Source organism: Haliotis rubra, unplaced genomic scaffold (assembly GCF_003918875.1).
Source record: "Haliotis rubra isolate DU_JTF1 unplaced genomic scaffold, ASM391887v1 Scf1280, whole genome shotgun sequence".
Classification (NCBI taxonomy): domain Eukaryota; kingdom Metazoa; phylum Mollusca; class Gastropoda; order Lepetellida; family Haliotidae; genus Haliotis; species Haliotis rubra.
The window spans coordinates 26,779-47,583 of record NW_025765204.1 but is presented as its reverse complement, the minus strand read 5'-3'; the positions used below and the strand labels follow the sequence as shown (position 1 = coordinate 47,583).

The window sequence follows — 20,805 nt, the reverse complement described above, 5'->3', positions numbered from 1 at the left end:
GTGACAAAGACAAGCTGCTCCTCTTTACCCTCGAAACAGTTAGAAGCTCTGCAAGCTGCTGAGATTCTCTACATGGGTGGGAAATTTACTGCCTGCCCAGAGATGTGGAATCAAGTCTACATCATCCATGCCCGAGTTGGTTCTGTACCGTATCCACTTGTTTATGTTCTGTTGCTTGATCTACAAGCTACGTGCACAAGACTGTCTCATCTCCTCAAGGCAAAGTGCTGGAGAACTTGAACCCTCCCTTAGCCCAAGCATGAATACATACTGACTTTGAGGTAGCTGCCATTCGAGCCATTGAGAGAGAATATATTTTATCATTCTGCATGGATTATTCCATTATCTATCTAAAGTAACAGGCAATTGCTTAGCTGTGCATTGAGCTAAAAGGTTTGTTGTTTTAAGCTAACCACTGGCAGGACACCATCAGCAGGCAATGTTGAAAGGCCGCACGATGTCACATATGCGTCAGATGGACGCGATGATGGCGGTGGATCATACAGTTCAGAAGGCGGCCAGAAAGATTACAAACAGACGTGTTATATGTGAGTAGTCCTATCATGTTCCTTCTATACACATTTAACTAATTTAACTAAGAGATGTGGACGCCATTGTACATGTACTTTACGAAGTATTGATCCACTTAATTAGTTTACTGTCTACTCGTCCTCAGGTGAGGAGCGGATCAATGCAAACAACGCCGTAGAATAATGCACCTCGAATATCTTCCACCAACAGAATCCATGTGGTGTAAAGGGGAACAATAAAGATGTAAATCAGTCCGTAAACTGGCGGCGCAATTAAAATCTTTGATGACTCCAGCTAGTCGCTGAAAGTTATCTTCTAATAGTAGCACTTTTACACAGGTTTTTCAGTAAAGTCTTACATACAAATCTGTAATGTTTTGGGAAAAGGGTGATATAGCCGTTCAACCCGCTGCATTCCGCTCTGATGAGGTGCGTGGTGGCAGAATCCTGTGATCGTTGATTCCAATTCTGGACTTCCTCATTTTGCATCTAGGTCCGTGTCTAGATCAGTATGTATAGACACCGCGCTTAGACATTCTCCTTGTGTCCGTGTTCTCTGAACGCCTACATATTAATTCATAAAGAAAGATACTTTATGGATGACAACATATATATATATGGTGCGACTGCCATGTCCCTGATACTCATAGAAGTCTACATAACCTCCTTTGAGCAGCAAGCACTCAGCACCTCACCCATCAAACATATCTGCTGGTACAGGAAGGTTGATGACACGTTTGTCATTCTACAACAAGACCCAGCAATCCTCCTGGAACACCTCAACCAACAGCACCCCCGGGTCTAGTTCACCATAGAAACAGAGACGAACGGCCAACTTCCCTTTCTAGATGTCCTCGTAACCAGAACCTCACCTAACAATATCAAACTAGTGTCGACAGAAAGCCAACCCACTCCGACCAATACATTCATTTGACTCCAACCATACCTTGAGAACTCAAATTTAAACAGGCATAATCTCCATCTTTAATCGAGCCATCAACACCTTTCCACCAGTCCTACTGCAGAACGTCAGCACCTCCGCCATGTTTTCACCAAGTTCAACCACTACTCATCCATGCTAGTCGACAAAATTATCAGCACCACACTTCAGCCAACAAGAAACCCGGCGACCAACAACCCTGAACCAGCACCCATCGTATCTCTCTGCCCTTTATAAGGAAGACCATCAGTCGTCTCCTGAAGCGACAAGCAGGCATCGAAACCTACTTTACCAGCTCTACACCACTGAAAACCCTACTGAGAGCTAATGGCAACCATTCGCATCATATATAATAAAGAAGTTGTCATCCATAAATAATCTTAATTTCCTATTACTCACCAACTTCTAAAATGCCAATCAAACAGATCAATATTAATTCAAGTTTTCCACAGTAAGATATCGTTTCCCCAGACATAATAAAACTGTAACCTACTCGTTTCTTGTGTAGAAATGAACAAGTAATATTTTTTATGAAGTTGTTAGTTTACATTTAAGTGCAGATATTTTCACTCTATTTTCACCTGCGTAGTAGCATTTTTAACAGTAAGTATAATATATTGCCTTCACTAAATCTTTAGAATTAATTAATCAGAACATATCTCACAGTCTGTATGGTTCCAGGTCTTGCCATCTTGGTGCTCTGCGTCTGCTTCATTGTTTTCATAAGCAAGCCTTCATATGAATGTATGTATCATTTACCATTTTAATATCATTTATCATATTTAATGATGCCAAGTATATAAAAAATAATGAATTTAACGATTGTAACTCATTTCCAAATATTGAAGTAGAAGATCTAGTTTGTCATGAAAAAGGTGTCTTTTTATTAATAAAACATGTAGAATAGTAATTAAATCAACGGTTACATGTCGTAAAATGAAGATATCAATGATGGATAAGTGCCTTGCTGTGGTGTTCTCATCGATTCTGATCAAAGCATACAGCGAGATATACGTACAGTAGGTTTGCAGTAAGAATTGACAAAATGTACTTCTTTTGTTACAGACGAATACATAGATTTGTCTCATCTTACAAATGTACCGGAAGAAATAGAACCAGGTAATAAAACCACATTTTTGGGCAGTGGTGCTCTTGCTTTTGTATGATGATTATGATGATGATGATAATGCACGCTTCTCCATATTTCCCTCCTTATGACAACTTCACATGTTTTGGCATTGTCGTTGTTGCCTTTGTATGATGATTATGATGATGATGATGATGATGATAATGATATAAGTGATAAACCCTCACTGCTTAAAGCAGACCAATGTCCGATAACAAGTATGACATATTTGAGCATGAGTTAATGAATCACAATGAAGTAGTGCTAACACCAGGTACCTCATGGATCAGAAACACATGCAAAGGTACGTCAAGATTTGCTGTCAGCTTTGGGTCACACCCCATGCATGCACAACTGCACACACGCACACGCACACGCACACACACACACACACACAAAAAAAACCACACAAACGTTAACTTAATGAGATAGTGAGATAGTAAGTATAATGATGAAATGGCGACACTGTAATACCACTGTATTTTCGCGTTGATTTCAGTTTTATTCGACAATATCACCTTTCGCAAGTTGTCTCATCTTAGAAATGTACCAAAAGAACGAGAACCAGGTAATGCAAGTTTCTCTGTACCTACCTCCTTATTACAACTAAACTTCACATAGTTCTGTAGCACTCTTTTGTTTGTGCTGTATCACTCTTTTGTTTGTGCTGCAGCGCTCTATTGTTTGTGCTGTACCACTCTATTGTTTGTGCTGTATCACTCTATTGTTTGTGCTGTATCACTCAATTGTTTGTGCTGTATCACTCAATTGTTTGTGTTGTACCGCTCTATTGTTTGTGCTGTACAACTCTATTGTTTGTGCAGTGCCACTCTATTGTTTGTGCTGTACCACTCTGTTGTTTGTTCTGTACCACTCTATTCTTTGTGTTGTACAGCTATTGTTTGTGCTGTATCACTGTATTGTTTGTGCTGTACCACTCTATTGTTTGTGCTGTATCAATATATTGTTTGTGCTTGTTGCTTGTGTAACACCACAGGCAGCAGGTTGATACACCACGCGCAGTAGAATGGCAGTGCATAGTATCAGAGTTTTGTACAAAGTACATTCATAATGCATGAACAGTCACCTCTTTCTTTTTGACTTGTCCGACTTTCCGAGTAAAACACACTATCAGACAGACAACTGTCTGAAGTCATGTGAATAATTATTGTGACGCTATTACAGTTAGCTTCAACGCCTTGCTGAAAGAGTACTCAAGGAAAGTTAGAGGTAAGTAAACGTTTGCTTCACATCAAGCAGTTGGTCGGATGTAATGGGAAATCTATGCGGTGCCGTACGTGCAAGGTGGTCTGCATGAAACTCGAGAGACGAAGGTTAAAGGCACTATATCTCTGAATAATACTAACTATCAACCCGCAGAGAAGCTACCATATAATTTTGGTTCAATAAGTGAACAATGGGTCAATCGCGTTGAAATGTATCATTTTTATACTTTCAAATAATAACGCATCTGTGAAAAACCGTGATTTGACAATATTCAATGAGGCATTGTCAGTGATCTACACAGTGTGTGACGAGTAACGATTGGTTGACGCCATCCGAATCAATTAGATCAACTCATTAAGATCTCATTTAGTTCTGGGATAAACATCCATAATATAATGGATGAGGTAAGTTTCATATTATTGTACTTACACTAATGTTTTCATGATCAAACAGATCTACAACTCGCGGGACAATGGGTGAACAATCAGGCGAAACCATGTGAAGAGGAATCAAACCCAGGTCAGACAAGTTATCAATTAACCGTTCGCCCTGTCAGTGTCGAATTGCAATTCTGAGAAACTCTCGATTATGCATCAAACATATTCCAAAATTGTAGAAAAGACAAAATAGTAATGAAAGTGGATGACAAATGGATCAGTAAAACAGTAAGTGCTGTGGCCAAGAAGATGCTGTCTGTTTGTTTGTTGTTTAACGCCTCACGGGTAAGTAGATACGGAAACACCACCATCAAAGGCAACGTGGCGTTTCAGTGAATTCTTCTGAATGGCATCCTTATAACTTGTGGAACGACCAGTGGTGAATTTGTGTTGTATAGGGGATGGTGTGTGTGTGTGTGTGTGTGTGTGTGTGTGTGTGTGTGTGTGTGTGTGTGTGTGTGTGTGTGTGTGTGTGTGTGTGTGTGTGTGTGTGTGTGTGTGTGTGTGTGTGTGTGTGTGTGTGTGTGTTTGAAGTCCAAATCCTCCATTTTCTTTTTATGACGTAACATAGGTGTGACCTTTGTGTGACCTAATCGATTGTTGAACCCCACCCTCTTTCGGGAGTCCGGCCTAGGTGTGTGTGTCACCTTCAGGTTCACCTTAGTGGTCCGTGATTATTATTCAATTATCTTATGAGTGGTATGAGTTTGCCGACTCGAGTGTTCACACAGCTTAGACTAATGCTTAGTCTCTGAATATATATAATTTTGATAGTAACAAACAAGCCCGTTTAAATTGAAAAGGAGCCCTAATGACCCCAGAGATTCAGAACCTGAGGAAATCCAGACTTGTTTTATTTAGGGCTTTAGCACTGCAGAGAGGGCATGGCAGTAGGGAAAATAATGTGGTTCAGGGACTATGAGACAGACTAAGCATACGTGTTCAATGTAGAATTATTATCACACAATGAGGGGGAATTTAGCTGTGATTTATAAGGTCAAAATATCACAGCTCATTTTGTTAAATCAAAGTTTAAAATACGCTGTCACACAAGGAACAAGTATTTTACATATCTGTCAACAATAAACGGTTGTAGCTTTTAAATTTCATGTGGGCCTGTATATGCGTGAATGGGGCCCTGTCTATAGGCATTAATACATAACACTATGCTATTCTGCATAGCAGAATCGCTTGCTCACTGAGCCGTCACTGAAGAGACATGTGACAGCTGTGATTGGATGAAATAGTGTAAGGTGTTATGTTTGTTAAAAGCACCTCCATCCAGTCATTAAAACTGACCACCATTTTTAAGTATTTAATGTTGTCATTTGTATCAATGATGCTTATGCGTGTACAAATTATGTTCAAGTAGGTGACAGTTGGTGCGGACCTGGGAGGGTTGATGTGTTTAGCTTCCTGTGTGTGGCTTCCTGTGCTCGCAAAGTTATCCGGTTCAAGTTGACCAGAAATTGTTTTATTGTAGGTTAAAGGTCAGACTGTAATCATGTGTACATGGTTGGTGATAATTTTCAGCGTGGTCACAAACGGTCAGCTTCCGCTGTTTAAAGGTCAGACTGTAATCATGAGTACATGGCATGGATAATTTTCAATGTGATGTTGAATGTATGCTGACAAGCGGTCAGCTTCCGTTATGTAGGGAGACAAGTGTCTGACCAGAATTAAATACAGGAAATAGTAAGCAGTTGACGACTGATGGTCACTGAATATCTCAAGTAGTTTGGTTGTACGGTGATGAAATGATTTAGCATTTGTCATATATATTACTGAATAAGAAATATGTGTTCTCCTGTAAAACTTTCACTTTTACTCAACATTTTAAAACTTTTACTTTCAAATTGCAAACATAAAAAAACACCCATCTTATGTCCATGTTTATGACACTTATTTGACATCATGTGACACATAGGTTACTCACATGCCGTTAGTCGCCTCTTACGACAAGCATGGGTTACTGAAGTGTAGCCCAGACCTTCATGGGTACAATACATTAAGAAACAAGAAAGATATACAGATTTCATTGTTTATTAGCTCTCTTTCAAATGATTAGGCTTTAGGATAGGAGCTCTCCCAAATGTCTACTTTAATTGTATTATTGCCCTTCCTCAACGTCCGGCCCTTCACTCTCTACATCAGATGTCATGTCTTCATAATCATCATCGATTAAGTCTTCTACCCAAGATTTATATTGGTACAGTTTGGAAAACACGTCATGATACATATTATTTGTGTCTTTTACTCGTTTCAGTATTCCTTGTGTCTTTGGTCCATACTGCATATGGTACAGATAAGTAATAAATAGGGCATACGTCTCTTTAAACGTGCTCCAGATGAATTTCTTCAGTTTGGCTTGAATCATGTCTTCGTTTAAACCTCTTTTCATGTACAGCTGTCGTTTCTCATCCAAAAAAGTGTTTATTCAGCTCACGCGTCCGTGAATACATTTGTCTTATACCTTGCTCCTCGAGATCAACTATGTTATTTTTCCTGTTGCCATGTGTGACATCGTTTAACGATTCATCATCCTCATCAGTTTCCATTGCAGGACATTGTGTATCATGTAAATGTCTTTGTAAGTTGTGGTTATTGCTAAACACTTGACCACAATAGTCACAATCTGACAGAGGACGTGGTCTCTTCACAGGAGAGAAGTTGTCGTCTTCCTCCCACTTCCTTTTCACTTGGGGTATTCCAGGTGGACCCACTGAAGACTTTTCAGGACACCAGTTTCTTCTGTGTTTTTGCAATCATGCACATCTTGAAACACGAGTCCACAGTCATCACAAGATGGCATTGTTGGGAGGTTTTCTTCACACATCTGCTCACTCTGAACGTCTAACTCGGACTGAATTGTCCTAGCTTGGAGGCCTCCTTTTAAACTGAATACGTTGGGACAAAGTCGCAAATGGGGAGGTGTTTGGGGTTTTAGATCAACCAACAAGTATCCATAAGGTTTCTGGGTGGCCCTTTGAAATGGCTCCATGAAGTGGTCTGTGTTACCTGGAAACATTTGCCTCGCCAAAGTCATGATGGGTTGTTGGTCAATAGGGTTGTTGAACAGAAGCAGATAATCACAGTTTCTTCGTTGTGTGGGATCCTTACTGTAATACAAATTCTGGTTCAAGGATATCACTGAGAGATTACGATGATGACTTCCTTCGGTAAAAGATCTGTAATGCGTGGATCTTTGCCGGCAGTAGACATTAAGTCATCGAGGATAACCACGTTCACAACTCTGGGGTCCAGAAATGCATCCTTTTCGAGATCAGAAGGAATGCCTTGATGAAATTCCACATAGGGATAAACATGGGTTTGAATGGCATTATACAAGGGCTGCCATCGTTTGTGGAGCCATATAATACGTTCAGGATAAGGTTTAATGTTCATCCTTTCTAGAAGCTGTTTCACTAAGTAGGTTTTCCCACAGGAGGTGGGCCCTGAGACGATCATGGTGAATGGATGTTGCAGCCTTAATTCTTCCAATGACTGGGTAGTACTTTCTGATGAATGTGGTTGCACTGGTTGTTGCTGCTGCTGCTGCTGTAGTTGCTGATGCTGCTGATGATGTTGCCAAGTTGGCATTAATGAAAGAGGAGGTCCATGAGGTGGTGGTGATGCTTGTGGTGGTGGTGATGGTGGTTGAGGAGGACGAGGAGGAGGGAGTTGTTGATGTTTCTGTCTTCTATGTCTCAACATATTGTCTGTCCTGGAAAAAGTCTGATAGCACACGGGACACGTTGGTGACTGCATAGTGGCCCGAGTCTAAATGGCAGGGAACCATGTCTACTGACTGCTTTTATCTAAAAAGTCGTCTTCCGTTTCTTCATGGGAATCTGGGAGGAACTTCCAACTTTAGATCCCCCTTTCTTCTGCATCTGAATAAGAGCCTTGGCTTGTTCGACCACTTGTTGAGTAGGGGTAACAAAATTAATCTTAGGTTGTTCTGAGGTTTCTTTTGGTTTATCTTTCTTCCACTTTGGGTCATACAGTTCCAAGTATCGATCGACAGACATCGTGGCAGATTTTTCTCCTCCATGCATTATAATATGATAAAAGGATCTCCTTTCCCTTCAGCCCTGAGCATGTAAAATCGTGTCCATTTTTCGGCATCGGGTACGAAGAGTTTGTATTGTGGATTATTCATGATGAAAACGGGAGCGGCTTGAGGTGATGCGTCACTGTCACTGGTCCACGGCTAAATGAAGTTAGATAGCCCTTGTGGCCTGTTATATAGATATCTTCATTGACCTTGGGCTTGGTGTAGCTTTCAACATCGCTGCCAGGATGGTCATACATGCTCTTTCCCCGGATTGACAAACCTAAGACGGGTGTACCAGATGTACTAAGCCAATGCTCTATCAAACAACCAGGCATTTTGAATGGCCTCATCTCTAAGTGCATTGACAAACTGTGGTTTCAAAACAAATGCTACGATTGGCATGTTACTGGCAAAAAGACTCTTCCACATACTGTCTGTCGTCCAAAGGGGGTGAACTAATCTTCGTAACACAGCTAGGTAGTTATTTCTATCATTTTTCCTCAGGAAACGACGCCTTTCATATCGAGTCACTGGTAACCTTCCCTTTAATAACCTATTGATAATACCATTGACGGCAAGAATCTGTTTGCTGTTCATTTCTAAGATGTCTTGTCGAATCTCCTCAATGTCTTGAAACATTAACATGAACCTTAAAAATTCGTAATGTTTCAACACGTACCTAGCCATACTAATTCTGGCAAACAAGCTCTTATCGTGGTTGGGATATCAATGAGATTAGTATTTGAGTAAACCTCTATTTATACATCGACAAAAGACTATACATAGACAACCAATGCATATATATACCCTTAACAGTGATTTATTTCTAATATTCACACATTTTACATCACACTCTTGGTTGCAAATCCACATGACTACCCCCAGTGGGCCATATTTTTCTGAGGTACTCCCACCAGGGCCAAATACGGACAGTCTGGAGACCATTTTTCATGTTCGACCCAGGGATCGTCATCTACTTCCCAGTTCTTGAGAACGAGACCACATTGAAAACACTTGCAAGTGTCCCCCCTGATTAAGTACACAAATCCTGCCTGGGCCATGCGACTAGGACTCTGTTTCATCTGCACTGGCCAGTCCTTAAACGAATCTAGTCTTTTCTGGAATGAAAGATTGCACAGCAATCGAGTGTCTTGTCGAGTGGGTAATGTCCACACACATCCATGATATCCCAGAACAGTGGTAACACGTCCGCACAGTACAGTGTCTAAACCAAGAATGGCTTTACACCCAACGACTGTAGTCACTAGGGCTAAAGAAGGAACACATTCTTGTCGTAAGAGGCGACTAACGGCATGTGAGTAACCTATGTGTCACATGATGTCAAATAAGTGTCATAAACATGGACATAAGATGGGTGTTTTTTTATGTTTGCAATTTGAAAGTAAAAGTTTTAAAATGTTGAGTAAAAGTGAAAGTTTTACAGGAGAACACATATTTCTTATTCAGTAATATATATGACAAATGCTAAATCATTTCATCACCGTACAACCAAACTACTTGAGATATTCAGTGACCATCAGTCGTCAACTGCTTACTATTTCCTGTATTTAATTCCGGTCAGACACTTGTCTCCCTACATAACGGAAGCTGACCGCTTGTCAGCATACATTCAACATCACATTGAAAATTATCCATGCCATGTACTCATGATTACAGTCTGACCTTTAAACAGCGGAAGCTGACCGTTTGTGACCACGCTGAAAATTATCACCAACCATGTACACATGATTACAGTCTGACCTTTAACCTACAATAAAACAATTTCTGGTCAACTTGAACCGGATAACTTTGCGAGCACAGGAAGCCACACACAGGAAGCTAAACACATCAACCCTCCCAGGTCCGCACCAACTGTCACCTACTTGAACATAATTTGTACACGCATAAGCATCATTGATACAAATGACAACATTAAATACTTAAAATGGTGGTCAGTTTTAATGACTGGATGGAGGTGCTTTTAACAAACATAACACCTTACACTATTTCATCCAATCACAGCTGTCACATGTCTCTTCAGTGACGGCTCAGTGAGCAAGCGATTCTGCTATGCAGAATAGCATAGTGTTATGTATTAATGCCTATAGACAGGGCCCCATTCACGCATATACAGGCCCACATGAAATTTAAAAGCTACAACCGTTTATTGTTGACAGATATGTAAAATACTTGTTCCTTGTGTGACAGCGTATTTTAAACTTTGATTTAACAAAATGAGCTGTGATATTTTGACCTTATAAATCACAGCTAAATTCCCCCTCATTGTGTGATATTAATTCTACGTTGAACACGTATGCTTAGTCTGTCTCACTGTCCCTGAACCACATTATTTTCCCTACTGCCACATGCCCTCTCTGCAGTGCTAAAGCCCTAAATAAAACAAGTCTGGATTTCCTCAGGTTCTGAATCTCTGGGGTCATTAGGGCTCCTTTTCAATTTAAACGGGCTTGTTTGTTACTATCAAAATTATATATATATATATTCAGAGACTAAGCATTAGTCTAAGCTGTGTGAACACTCGAGTCGGCAAACTCATACCACTCATAAGATAATTGAATAATAATCACGGACCACTTGAACCTGAAGGTGACACACACACCTAGGCCGGACTCCCGAAAGAGGGTGGGGTTCAACAATCGATTAGGTCACACCTATGTTGCGTCATAAAAAGAAAATGGAGGATTTGGACTTCAACCCCACCCCTTACAACAAATGTGGTACTCATTAAACGGTGTTATGCATATCTGGCTCCTTGCAGATGGGGCCTGTGTTGAACCAAGCTGTCCAGCACCCCAGTCCACAACACTGGAAGAAAACCTGAGAAGTGTCCTGTCTACCATGTCGGAACGGAATCTACGGGATCTGGACATATTAATGAGACGGTTCCCAGAGCCCCCTACCGGCAAAAGAACAATGTTTGTCACAGCAACATCCAGCAACCACTTCTACGAGTCCCAGGCCCTGATCCGGAACCTCCACAGGAATGTCTTCCCTCTGATTAATAACTACACATTTGTGCTCTATGATCTGGGACTGACGGCCTCTGAACGAAAGCAGGTGAAGCCCATGATATGTTCTCTGATACATTTACCTGTTATTTGTAGTCTCTGTATGATGATCAGTATTGACTAATGTTAACTATGCAACATGTTTACCACTGCTGGCACAAAGAGGAAATACCACCGGCAAGCAAAAATAGTGTCACTGACAAACAACATATGTTATATTTGGGATTCCACTTTCTTAGTAAAGTACAAATTCTAGTCCTTTTTTTAGTTGAACTCACACCCTGAGAGTCAGGCACCTAATCACCATCACACAAAGTCAGCCGCCTAACCCGCTCAGCTACCGCGACTTTGTGCGGCTGACTTTGTGTGCTGGTGATTAGGTGTCGACTCTCAGGGTGTGAGTTCGAATCCCGGATGGGGCTCAACTAAAAAAAGTACAAGAATTTGTACTTTACTAAGAAAGCGTAATCCCAAATATAACATATGTTACATTTAACTACTTTCTAAATGGCATTGTGTAATCACGAAAAACAACACTTCAAGAAATAGTTTCGATTTCAATGTAATGCAAAACAGTCACACAATTTAACAGTCACAAAACAAGTACATTATGAACATAATACAATACAAGTACGTAATGAACATTATATAAAACATTGTCATGAACACCACGCAAAACAGTTACAGAAAGAAGATGATATACAAGAATTACATAATACAAACCGGTTACACAATGAACATAATGCAAAAAGGAAATGACCTAATGAACATAATACAAAACAATGACACAATAAAAATAAGGCAAAACAATTACATAAATAACATAATACAAAACAATGCCATAGTAAACGTAATACAATTACATTGTTAACATTAAACAAAATAATAACACAATGAACATAATACAAAACAATAACATATATGTAGTGAACATAATACATAAACCAATGACATAATGAACGTAACACAAAACAATGACATACCTATTCTGAGCATAATACAAAACAATTACCATGAACGTAATAGAAAACAATGACACAATGACCATAATACAATTGCATAATTAACATAATACAAAACAATGAACATAATGCAACCAGTTACAAAAGAAACATAATACAATACAATGACATAATGAACATAATACAATGACATAATGAACATAATACAATACAATGACATAATGAACATAATACAATACAATGACACAATGAACATAATTCGAAACAATGACATATGAACATAATACGAAACAATGACATAATGAACATAATACGAAACAATGACATAATGAACATAATACGAAACAATGACATATTGAACATAATACGAAACAATGACATAATGAACTTAATACGAAACAATGACATAATGAACATAATACGAAACAATGACATAATGAACATAATACGAAACAATGACATAATGAACATAATACGAAACAATGACATAATGAACATAATACAAAACAATGACATATTGAACATAATACGAAACAATGACATAATGAACATAATACGAAACAATGACATAATGAACATAATACAATACAATGGCATAATGAACCTGATACGAAACAATGACATAATGAACATAATACGAAACAATGACATTATGAATGTAGTACAATACAATGACATAATGAACATAATACGAAACAATGACATAATGGACAAAATACGAAACAATGACATATTGAACATAATACGAAACAATGACATAATGAACATAATACGAAACAATGCCGTAATGAATGAACAAATGAAATAATGAACATAATACGAAACAATGACATAATGAACATAATACGAAACAATGACATAATGAACATAATACGAAACAATGACATAATGAACATAATACGAAACAATGACATAATGAACATAATACGAAACAATGACATAATGAACATAATACGAAACAATGACATAATGAACATAATACAAAACAATGACATAATGAACATAATACGAAACAATGACATAATGAACATAATACGAAACAATGACATAATGAACATAATACAATACAATGGCATAATGAACCTGATACGAAACAATGACATAATGAACATAATACGAAACAATGACATTATGAATGTAGTACAATACAATGACATGATGAACATAATACGAAACAATGACATAATGAACATAATACGAAACAATGACATTATGAATGTAATACAAAACAATGACATTATGAACATAATACAAAACAATGACAAAATGAACATGATACTAAACAATTGCACAATGAACATTACACAAAACAATGACATAATGAATGTAATACGAAACAATGACATGATGAACATAATACGAAACAATGACATAATGAACATAATACGAAACAATGACATAATGAACATAATACGAAACAATGACATAATGAACATAATACGAAACAATGACATTATGAATGTAATACAAAACAATGACATTATGAATGGAATACAAAGCAATGACACAATGACCATAATACGAAACGATTTCAAAGCAACCACATAATGAACATAACCATCTTGTTCCTATACACATGAATACACGTATATCAGGGGCGGTCAGGTAGCCTAGTGATTAAAGCGTTCGCTCGTCACGTCGAAGACCTGGGTTCTATTCCCCACATGGGTACAATGTGTTGCGCCCATTTCTGGTGTCCCCGGCCATGATATTTCTGGAATATTGCTAAAAGCGGCGTAAAACCATTCTCACTCACTCACTCACTAATTAGTTGACTTGTTTTTGCATGTGTTTGTGAAGCGTGGCTCCGGCGGGGCAGGATATATTCACCGTTTGGTATCATCACTTTGTGATTTTGTCATAAACACATTCTTATAATGAATACGGAATGGTACCGCGGAACGACGATTATGGAAATGGTTTTGTCCCCTTTTTTCACAGATGGAGAAACATTGTCGTTGTGAAGTTCGGAGATTTCCACTGGAGTCCATACCTTCAAGGTTGCGGGATCTGCAATGCTACTCATGGAAACCAATTATTATACAGGTGTGCTCTTTTCTGTTGCCGTACATTAACATGTGCATTTTCAGGAGAAAATATAATATTCATTAAACACATTCTAGTATAAGATGTATATAGACTTTTTGCAAACTGTGACATATGATTCTTGCTCAACGTTTTTTTGGCCAGGGTTAGTGTCTTCAAAGCCTACATGAAGTTTTCAAAACGTTTTATGGTGGACATGTGTTTTGTATTTCCTTAGTTTGGCGCATCAGTGACCGAAATGGTGTCTGGTGCAATTCTCATTTTCGACTTGTACCATATATCAACAACAGCTCAGATACATTTTCTCCCTCTGTTGTTGTAGGCTAACCTACATAAGGCAGACATACTGTTATGGATGGACGCGTCTGTAACATCTTGGAATAGGTTTCCATGTGGCTGTGGTAGATTCGGGCTAACCTACTTCAGAAAGACATATTAGAGTGGATGGACGCGTCTGTAGCATCTTAGGATAGGTTTGCATCTAGTTGTTATACTTTCAGGTTAACCTACATAAGGCAGACACGCTGGTGTGGCTGGACGCGTCTGTAACATCTTAGGATAGGTTTGCATGTGGCTGTGGTACTTTCAGGCTAACCTCCATAAGACAAACATACTGGTGTGGATGGACGCGTCTGTAACATCTTAGTATAGGTTTGCATCTAGTTGTTGTACTTTCAGGTTAACCTACATAAGCAAGACACGCTGGTGTGGATGGACGCGTCTGTAACATCTTAGGCTAGGTTTGCATGTGGCTGTGGTACTTTCAGGCTAACCTACATAAGACAGACATACTGGTGTGGATTGACTCGTCTGTAACATCTTAGGATAGGTTTGCATCTAGTTGTTGTACTTTCAGGTTAACCTACATAAGCAAGACACGCTGGTGTGGATGGACGCGTCTGTAACATCTTAGTATAGGTTTGCATCTAGTTGTTGTACTTTCAGGCTAACCTACATAAGACAGACATACTGGTGAGGATGGACGCGTCTGTAACATCTTAGTTTAGGTTTGCATCTAGTTGTTGTACTTTCAGGTTAACCTACATAAGCAAGACACGCTGGTGTGGATGGACGCGTCTGTAACATCTTAGGCTAGGTTTGCATGTGGCTGTGGCACTTTCAGGCTAACCTACACAAGGTGGACATACTGGTGTGGATGGACGCGTCTGTAACATCTTAGTATAGGTTTGCATCTAGCTGTTGTACTTTCAGGTTAACCTACTTAAGACAGACATACTGGTGTGGATGGACGCGTCTGTAACATCTTAGTATAGGTTTGCATCTAGCTGTTGTACTTTCAGGTTAACCTACATAAGACAGACATACTGGTGTGGATGGACGCGTCTGTAACATCTTAGGATAGGTTTGCATCTAGCTGTTGTACTTTCAGGTTAACCTACATAAGACAGACATACTGGTGTGGATGGACGCGTCTGTAACATCTTAGGATAGGTTTGCATCTAGTCGTTGTACTTTCAGGCTAACCTACATAAGGCGCAGACATACTGGTGTGGATTGGACGCGTCTGTAACATCTTAGGATAGGTTTGCATCTAGTTGTTGTACTTTCAGGCTAACCTACACAAGACAGACATACTGGTGTGGATGGACGCGTCTGTAACATCTTAGGATAGGTTTGCATCTAGTTGTTGTACTTTCAGGCTAACCTACATAAGGCAGACATACTGGTGTGGATGGACGCGTCTGTAACATCTTAGTATAGGTTTGCATCTAGTTGTTGTACTTTCAGGCTAACCTACACAAGGTGGACATACTGGTGTGGATGGACGCGTCTGTAACATCTTAGGATAACATCTTGTAGTTTGCATCTAGCTGTTGTACTTTCAGGCTAACCTACACAAGGTGGACATACTGGTGTGGATGGACGCGTCTGTAACATCTTAGTATAGGTTTGCATCTAGTTGTTGTACTTTCAGGCTAACCTACATAAGGCAGACATACTGGTGTGGATGGACGCGTCTGTAACATCTTAGTATAGGTTTGCATCTAGTTGTTGTACTTTCAGGCTAACCTACATAAGGTTGTAAGGCATACTGGTGTGGATGGACGCATCTGTATCTTAGTATAGGTTTGCATCTTAGGCTATAGGTTTGCATCTAGTTGTTCTGTACTTTCAGGCTAACTTACATAAGGCAGACATACTGGTGTGGATGGACGCGTCTGTAACATCTTAGTATAGGTTTGCATCTAGTTGTTGTACTTTCAGGCTAACCTACACAAGGTGGACATACTGGTGTGGATGGACGCGTCTGTAACATCTTAGTATAGGTTTGCATCTAGTTGTTGTACTTTCAGGCTAACCTACATAAGGCAGACATACTGGTGTGGATGGACGCGTCTGTAACATCTTAGTATAGGTTTGCATCTAGTTGTTGTACTTTCAGGCTAACTTACATAAGGCAGACATACTGGTGTGGATGGACGCGTCTGTAACATCTTAGTATAGGTTTGCATGTAGGTTTGGCTAACATCTGTGTTGTTGTACTTTCAGGTTAACCTAACCTACAAGGTGGACATACTGGTGTGGGTGGACGCGTCTGTAACATCTTAGGATAGGTTTGCATCTAGTTGTTGTACTTTCAGGCTAACTTACATAAGGCAGACATACTGGTGTGGATGGACGCGTCTGTAACATCTTAGGATAGGTTTGCATCTAGTTGTTGTACTTTCAGGCTAACCTACATAAGGCAGACATACTGGTGTGGATGGACGCGTCTGTAACATCTTAGGATAGGTTTGCATCTAGTTGTTGTACTTTCAGGCTAACCTACATAAGGCAGACATACTGGTGTGGATGGACGCGTCTGTAACATCTTAGTATAGGTTTGCATCTAGTTGTTGTACTTTCAGGCTAACCTACACAAGGTGGACATACTGGTGTGGATGGACGCGTCTGTAACATCTTAGTATAGGTTTGCATCTAGTTGTTGTACTTTCAGGCTAACCTACATAAGGCAGACATACTGGTGTGGATGGACGCGTCTGTAACATCTTAGTATAGGTTTGCATCTAGTTGTTGTACTTTCAGGCTAACCTACACAAGGTGGACATACTGGTGTGGATGGACGCGTCTGTGAGGTTCTCCAACAATATCATCAAACCCCTGCTAGATGATGCAGAGAGACGAGGCATGGTGTTAGCCTCAGGGACCAACTCTGTTGGGCAGCATACTCTACAGGTTACAATGAACTACATGAAGGAAGACGTCTGCACCCTAGCTCCAGTGTTAGAGCATGAAGCAACATTCATCATGTTTCACAATAAGCAGTGGGTACGAGAGGCCGTTGTGAAACCATGGGCAGTTTGTGCCGTGAGTGATAAGTGCATGTGTCCTCGGGATCCAGAATACGATACCTACTGTAACGTGCACATCCACAAGTACAAGAAGTGTCATCGTTATGACCAAACTGCAATAAACATCATACTCGCCAAGCTTTTTCGGGACCACACAAGTAGTTTTCTTTCGCTGTACTACGACTATGTCAGTTTACTGCGTGGTGATACGTATCGGTATTTTGATGAACTTGAGGAATGGCAAGCAGTGCCAGCTGGTCGTCGCCCTTGACAACAAATCTGTAGTACTGTCTTCTTAGCCTTGCTCAGGGCTTGGTGTAAACGAGACATTCTAATACCTTCGGAGACATTCTGCGTATTCTGAGACATTCTAATACACTGGGAGACATGCTGCGTATTCGGAGACATTCTAATACATTCTGAGACATTATAACTTCTGCGTATTCTGAGATTGAGTTATTGTGACTATTCTGAGACTTTCTGAGCCATTCCTTCATTCTGCACATTCTGAGTTTTTATGAGACATATGTAGAATAAAGACATTCTGGTACTTCAGAACTTTTCATTCTAATACATACGGACACATTCTGCGTATTCTGAGTCATTCTAATACATTCGGGGTATTCTTTGTCATTCTAATACATTGGGAACCTTTCTGCGTATTCTGAGTCATTCTAATGCACTCGGAGACATACTACGTATTCTGATATTGAGTTATTGTGACTATTCTGAGACTTTCTGAGCCATTCTGCACATTCTGAGTTTTTATGAGAGATATGTAGAATAAAGACATCCTGGTACTTCGGAACTTTTCAGAACCGAATGATATTAAGAAAAGGAACCTCGAAAGTATGAAACCTCTTTCGCCAGGATGAAATCTATCAATCTAACACGAAATTGAGGCATAACTGTTATAGACGTACAATCCAAGAAAGACATGGCTATGGATTTTTACTTTCAATAATACTGAATAAATTCACCTAACAGAGAGCTTTCATTTCGAATCTTGTGTGTCGAATGACTTTGGTTCCGTCTGAAAAAGAGTTGTGAAGATGTCCTTTCCCGAGTCATTAGCATCGGTTGCTATGGAAAAACAGCAAGAGACTTTTATTCACTTGTGTTGGCAGTGTCCATTTGTAGATTCATTTTGGAATAACTTCCATAGATGCTTGACACACAAATGTGACCATATATTCAATCTGGAGCTCTCTGCTGAACTTGTTATGTTTGGATGTGACTCGAGTACTGTCACAGCTGCTGTTTTTGACCTCTTACTATTGATGGCTAAATTCGTTGTGTATAAATGTTGGTGTCAAGGGGTAAAACCACACATTGGTGGTTTTTGAGAAAGTGTGTTAACAGAGGTGTTCTATTGAGAAAATTAGCTTCTCAAGCAGAAACAAACTCAATACATTTTGCACAAAGTGGGCATTCTTTCAGTCCACCTTTCAGTCAATCTAGCCTAAGTATAAGTGAAAAGCAGACATATAGGAAAAGCTAGCTGTTTATTTTAAAGATACAACAGTATTAGTATGAATGTGAAAGTGAATGAGGTTTTTTTTTTCTTCTTCTTTTTTTAAGAAAATGTCAGAATTTCTGTCAATAAGCTTTTATACTGTACAAATGAGAGTCCCCATTTCCCTGGAAGCGACCATCAATCTTGTAACAGGAACCTTCTGACAATACAAACATTGAAATTGAAAATAAAAATGAAAACAGCGAGAATCTGGGGAGGCGGAAAATGGACTATGACCAAGACACAAAAGATGCCATTTGAGTGCATTACAGATACACTGGTTTTTGGTGGTTTAAGTTTATATGGTCTTGTATGATTACCATACAAACTTTAAGGTCGTTTGCTTTCTTGTTTGATTATACACATTCAACTATTGAAACACCTGAAGCCTATTTTCGTTAGAGGACATCAACAGTTTGAATGAGCCATACAAATAACAACCGCCAAAGTCTAATATATCCTTTATGCTCTAAACCTATTCAGATTGTTGTTCAGGTAATTGTTTGCGATGCACATCTGAAAAAATATGCCAATGATATACATAATTAAGAAATTAAGATAATCTCGTTTTGACCAGAATGCAGTCATTTATTCCTTTATACTAGCCGACAAAAGGATAGATCTATCTATTTATTTATCTATCTATATATATTAAAAGTTCGCAGGTATGCATTTAGATAGATTTAACAAAATAAAACAGCCAATTTCACTCTTTCATGTTTCATTAATTTCTGCAGAGAGTAAATTAATGAGACACGTGGGAGTGAAATTGGTTCTGTGTTTTCTTTCAATCTATTTAAATATTGTATATATACGAAGCTTCTTTCTTTGCCGGTTAGAGCGTCCGCTCGGCATTAATGGGTACAACAAGGACTGGTCGGCTCGGAGTCAGTATACTGTGTCTGAGTGGGGTATTCATGCTTCACTGCGGCATGGTATCTCAGTGAGCTAGCACTATAAAACCAGCTTAAGTCTGGGCTAGAACAAGCAGACGCACATACACATACACACGCATGCACGTCGTCATATGAGCGAAATATTCTCAAGCACGACGTTAAACCCAATTTCACCTCACCTCACCTCACCTCTTTCTTGCCGTTTAGTGGCTGGTGTGACAGATGTGTTTTCCCCAACCCAATAGAAACTCACAAATGCTTTGATTTAAATTTTGGGACTAGATTTTCCAAATCATCCAGTGTCACCTCAAGCTCGGCTGTAGTGATCTAAACGCAGATAGATATAATCGACATATATCGGAAACATCCAAGTGTTCATGTGGTCATTATCGAAGACGTTATTCACTACCTATTCACATGTCGCAACTATCAAAATTTAAGAACAACTATGTATTTTTATGTTCACGAATGCGATGTTAAAACTACTCTATACGGTAACGGCACATTGAATAACCCAACTAAAGAATGGTCGGAAATAGAAAAAAACTGTTTTTAGGTTCTGACTCTGTATCCCTAAAATTTACACAACTACAAATAGCATATGTCGAAATAACCCACTTAGGCCTAACTTGGCATTCAGTGGGATGCCTAATAGGATATCCAGAAAAGCATGTTTACTCGTAAAATCGGTCAAAACTTCGAAAAAATACGAATAGCTGCTGAAA

General features: G+C 39.4%; 1 protein-coding gene across 1 annotated transcript; it reads left to right on the top strand.

Moving 5' to 3' along the window:
• The first annotated feature begins 457 nt into the window (after positions 1 to 457).
• LOC124266834 lies at positions 458 to 17,939 on the top strand. Its single transcript, XM_046701637.1, has 6 exons — positions 458 to 548; positions 2,536 to 2,589; positions 3,782 to 3,826; positions 11,097 to 11,395; positions 16,492 to 16,512; positions 17,424 to 17,939. The coding sequence occupies exons 1-6, from the start codon at positions 458 to 460 to the stop codon at positions 17,937 to 17,939; spliced, it is 1,026 nt and encodes a 341-aa protein (XP_046557593.1).
• Positions 17,940 to 20,805: the final 2,866 nt, after the last annotated feature.

Coding starts and splice junctions, on each gene's coding strand:
- LOC124266834 (XM_046701637.1), top strand. CDS start 458: ATGTCACATATGCGTCAGATGGACGCGATGATGGCGGTGGATCATACA. Junction 3,827..11,096: donor GTACTCAAGGAAAGTTAGAG/GTAAGTAAACGT, acceptor GGCTCCTTGCAG/ATGGGGCCTGTGTTGAACCA. Junction 11,396..16,491: donor CGGCCTCTGAACGAAAGCAG/GTGAAGCCCATG, acceptor CTGTACTTTCAG/GCTAACTTACATAAGGCAGA.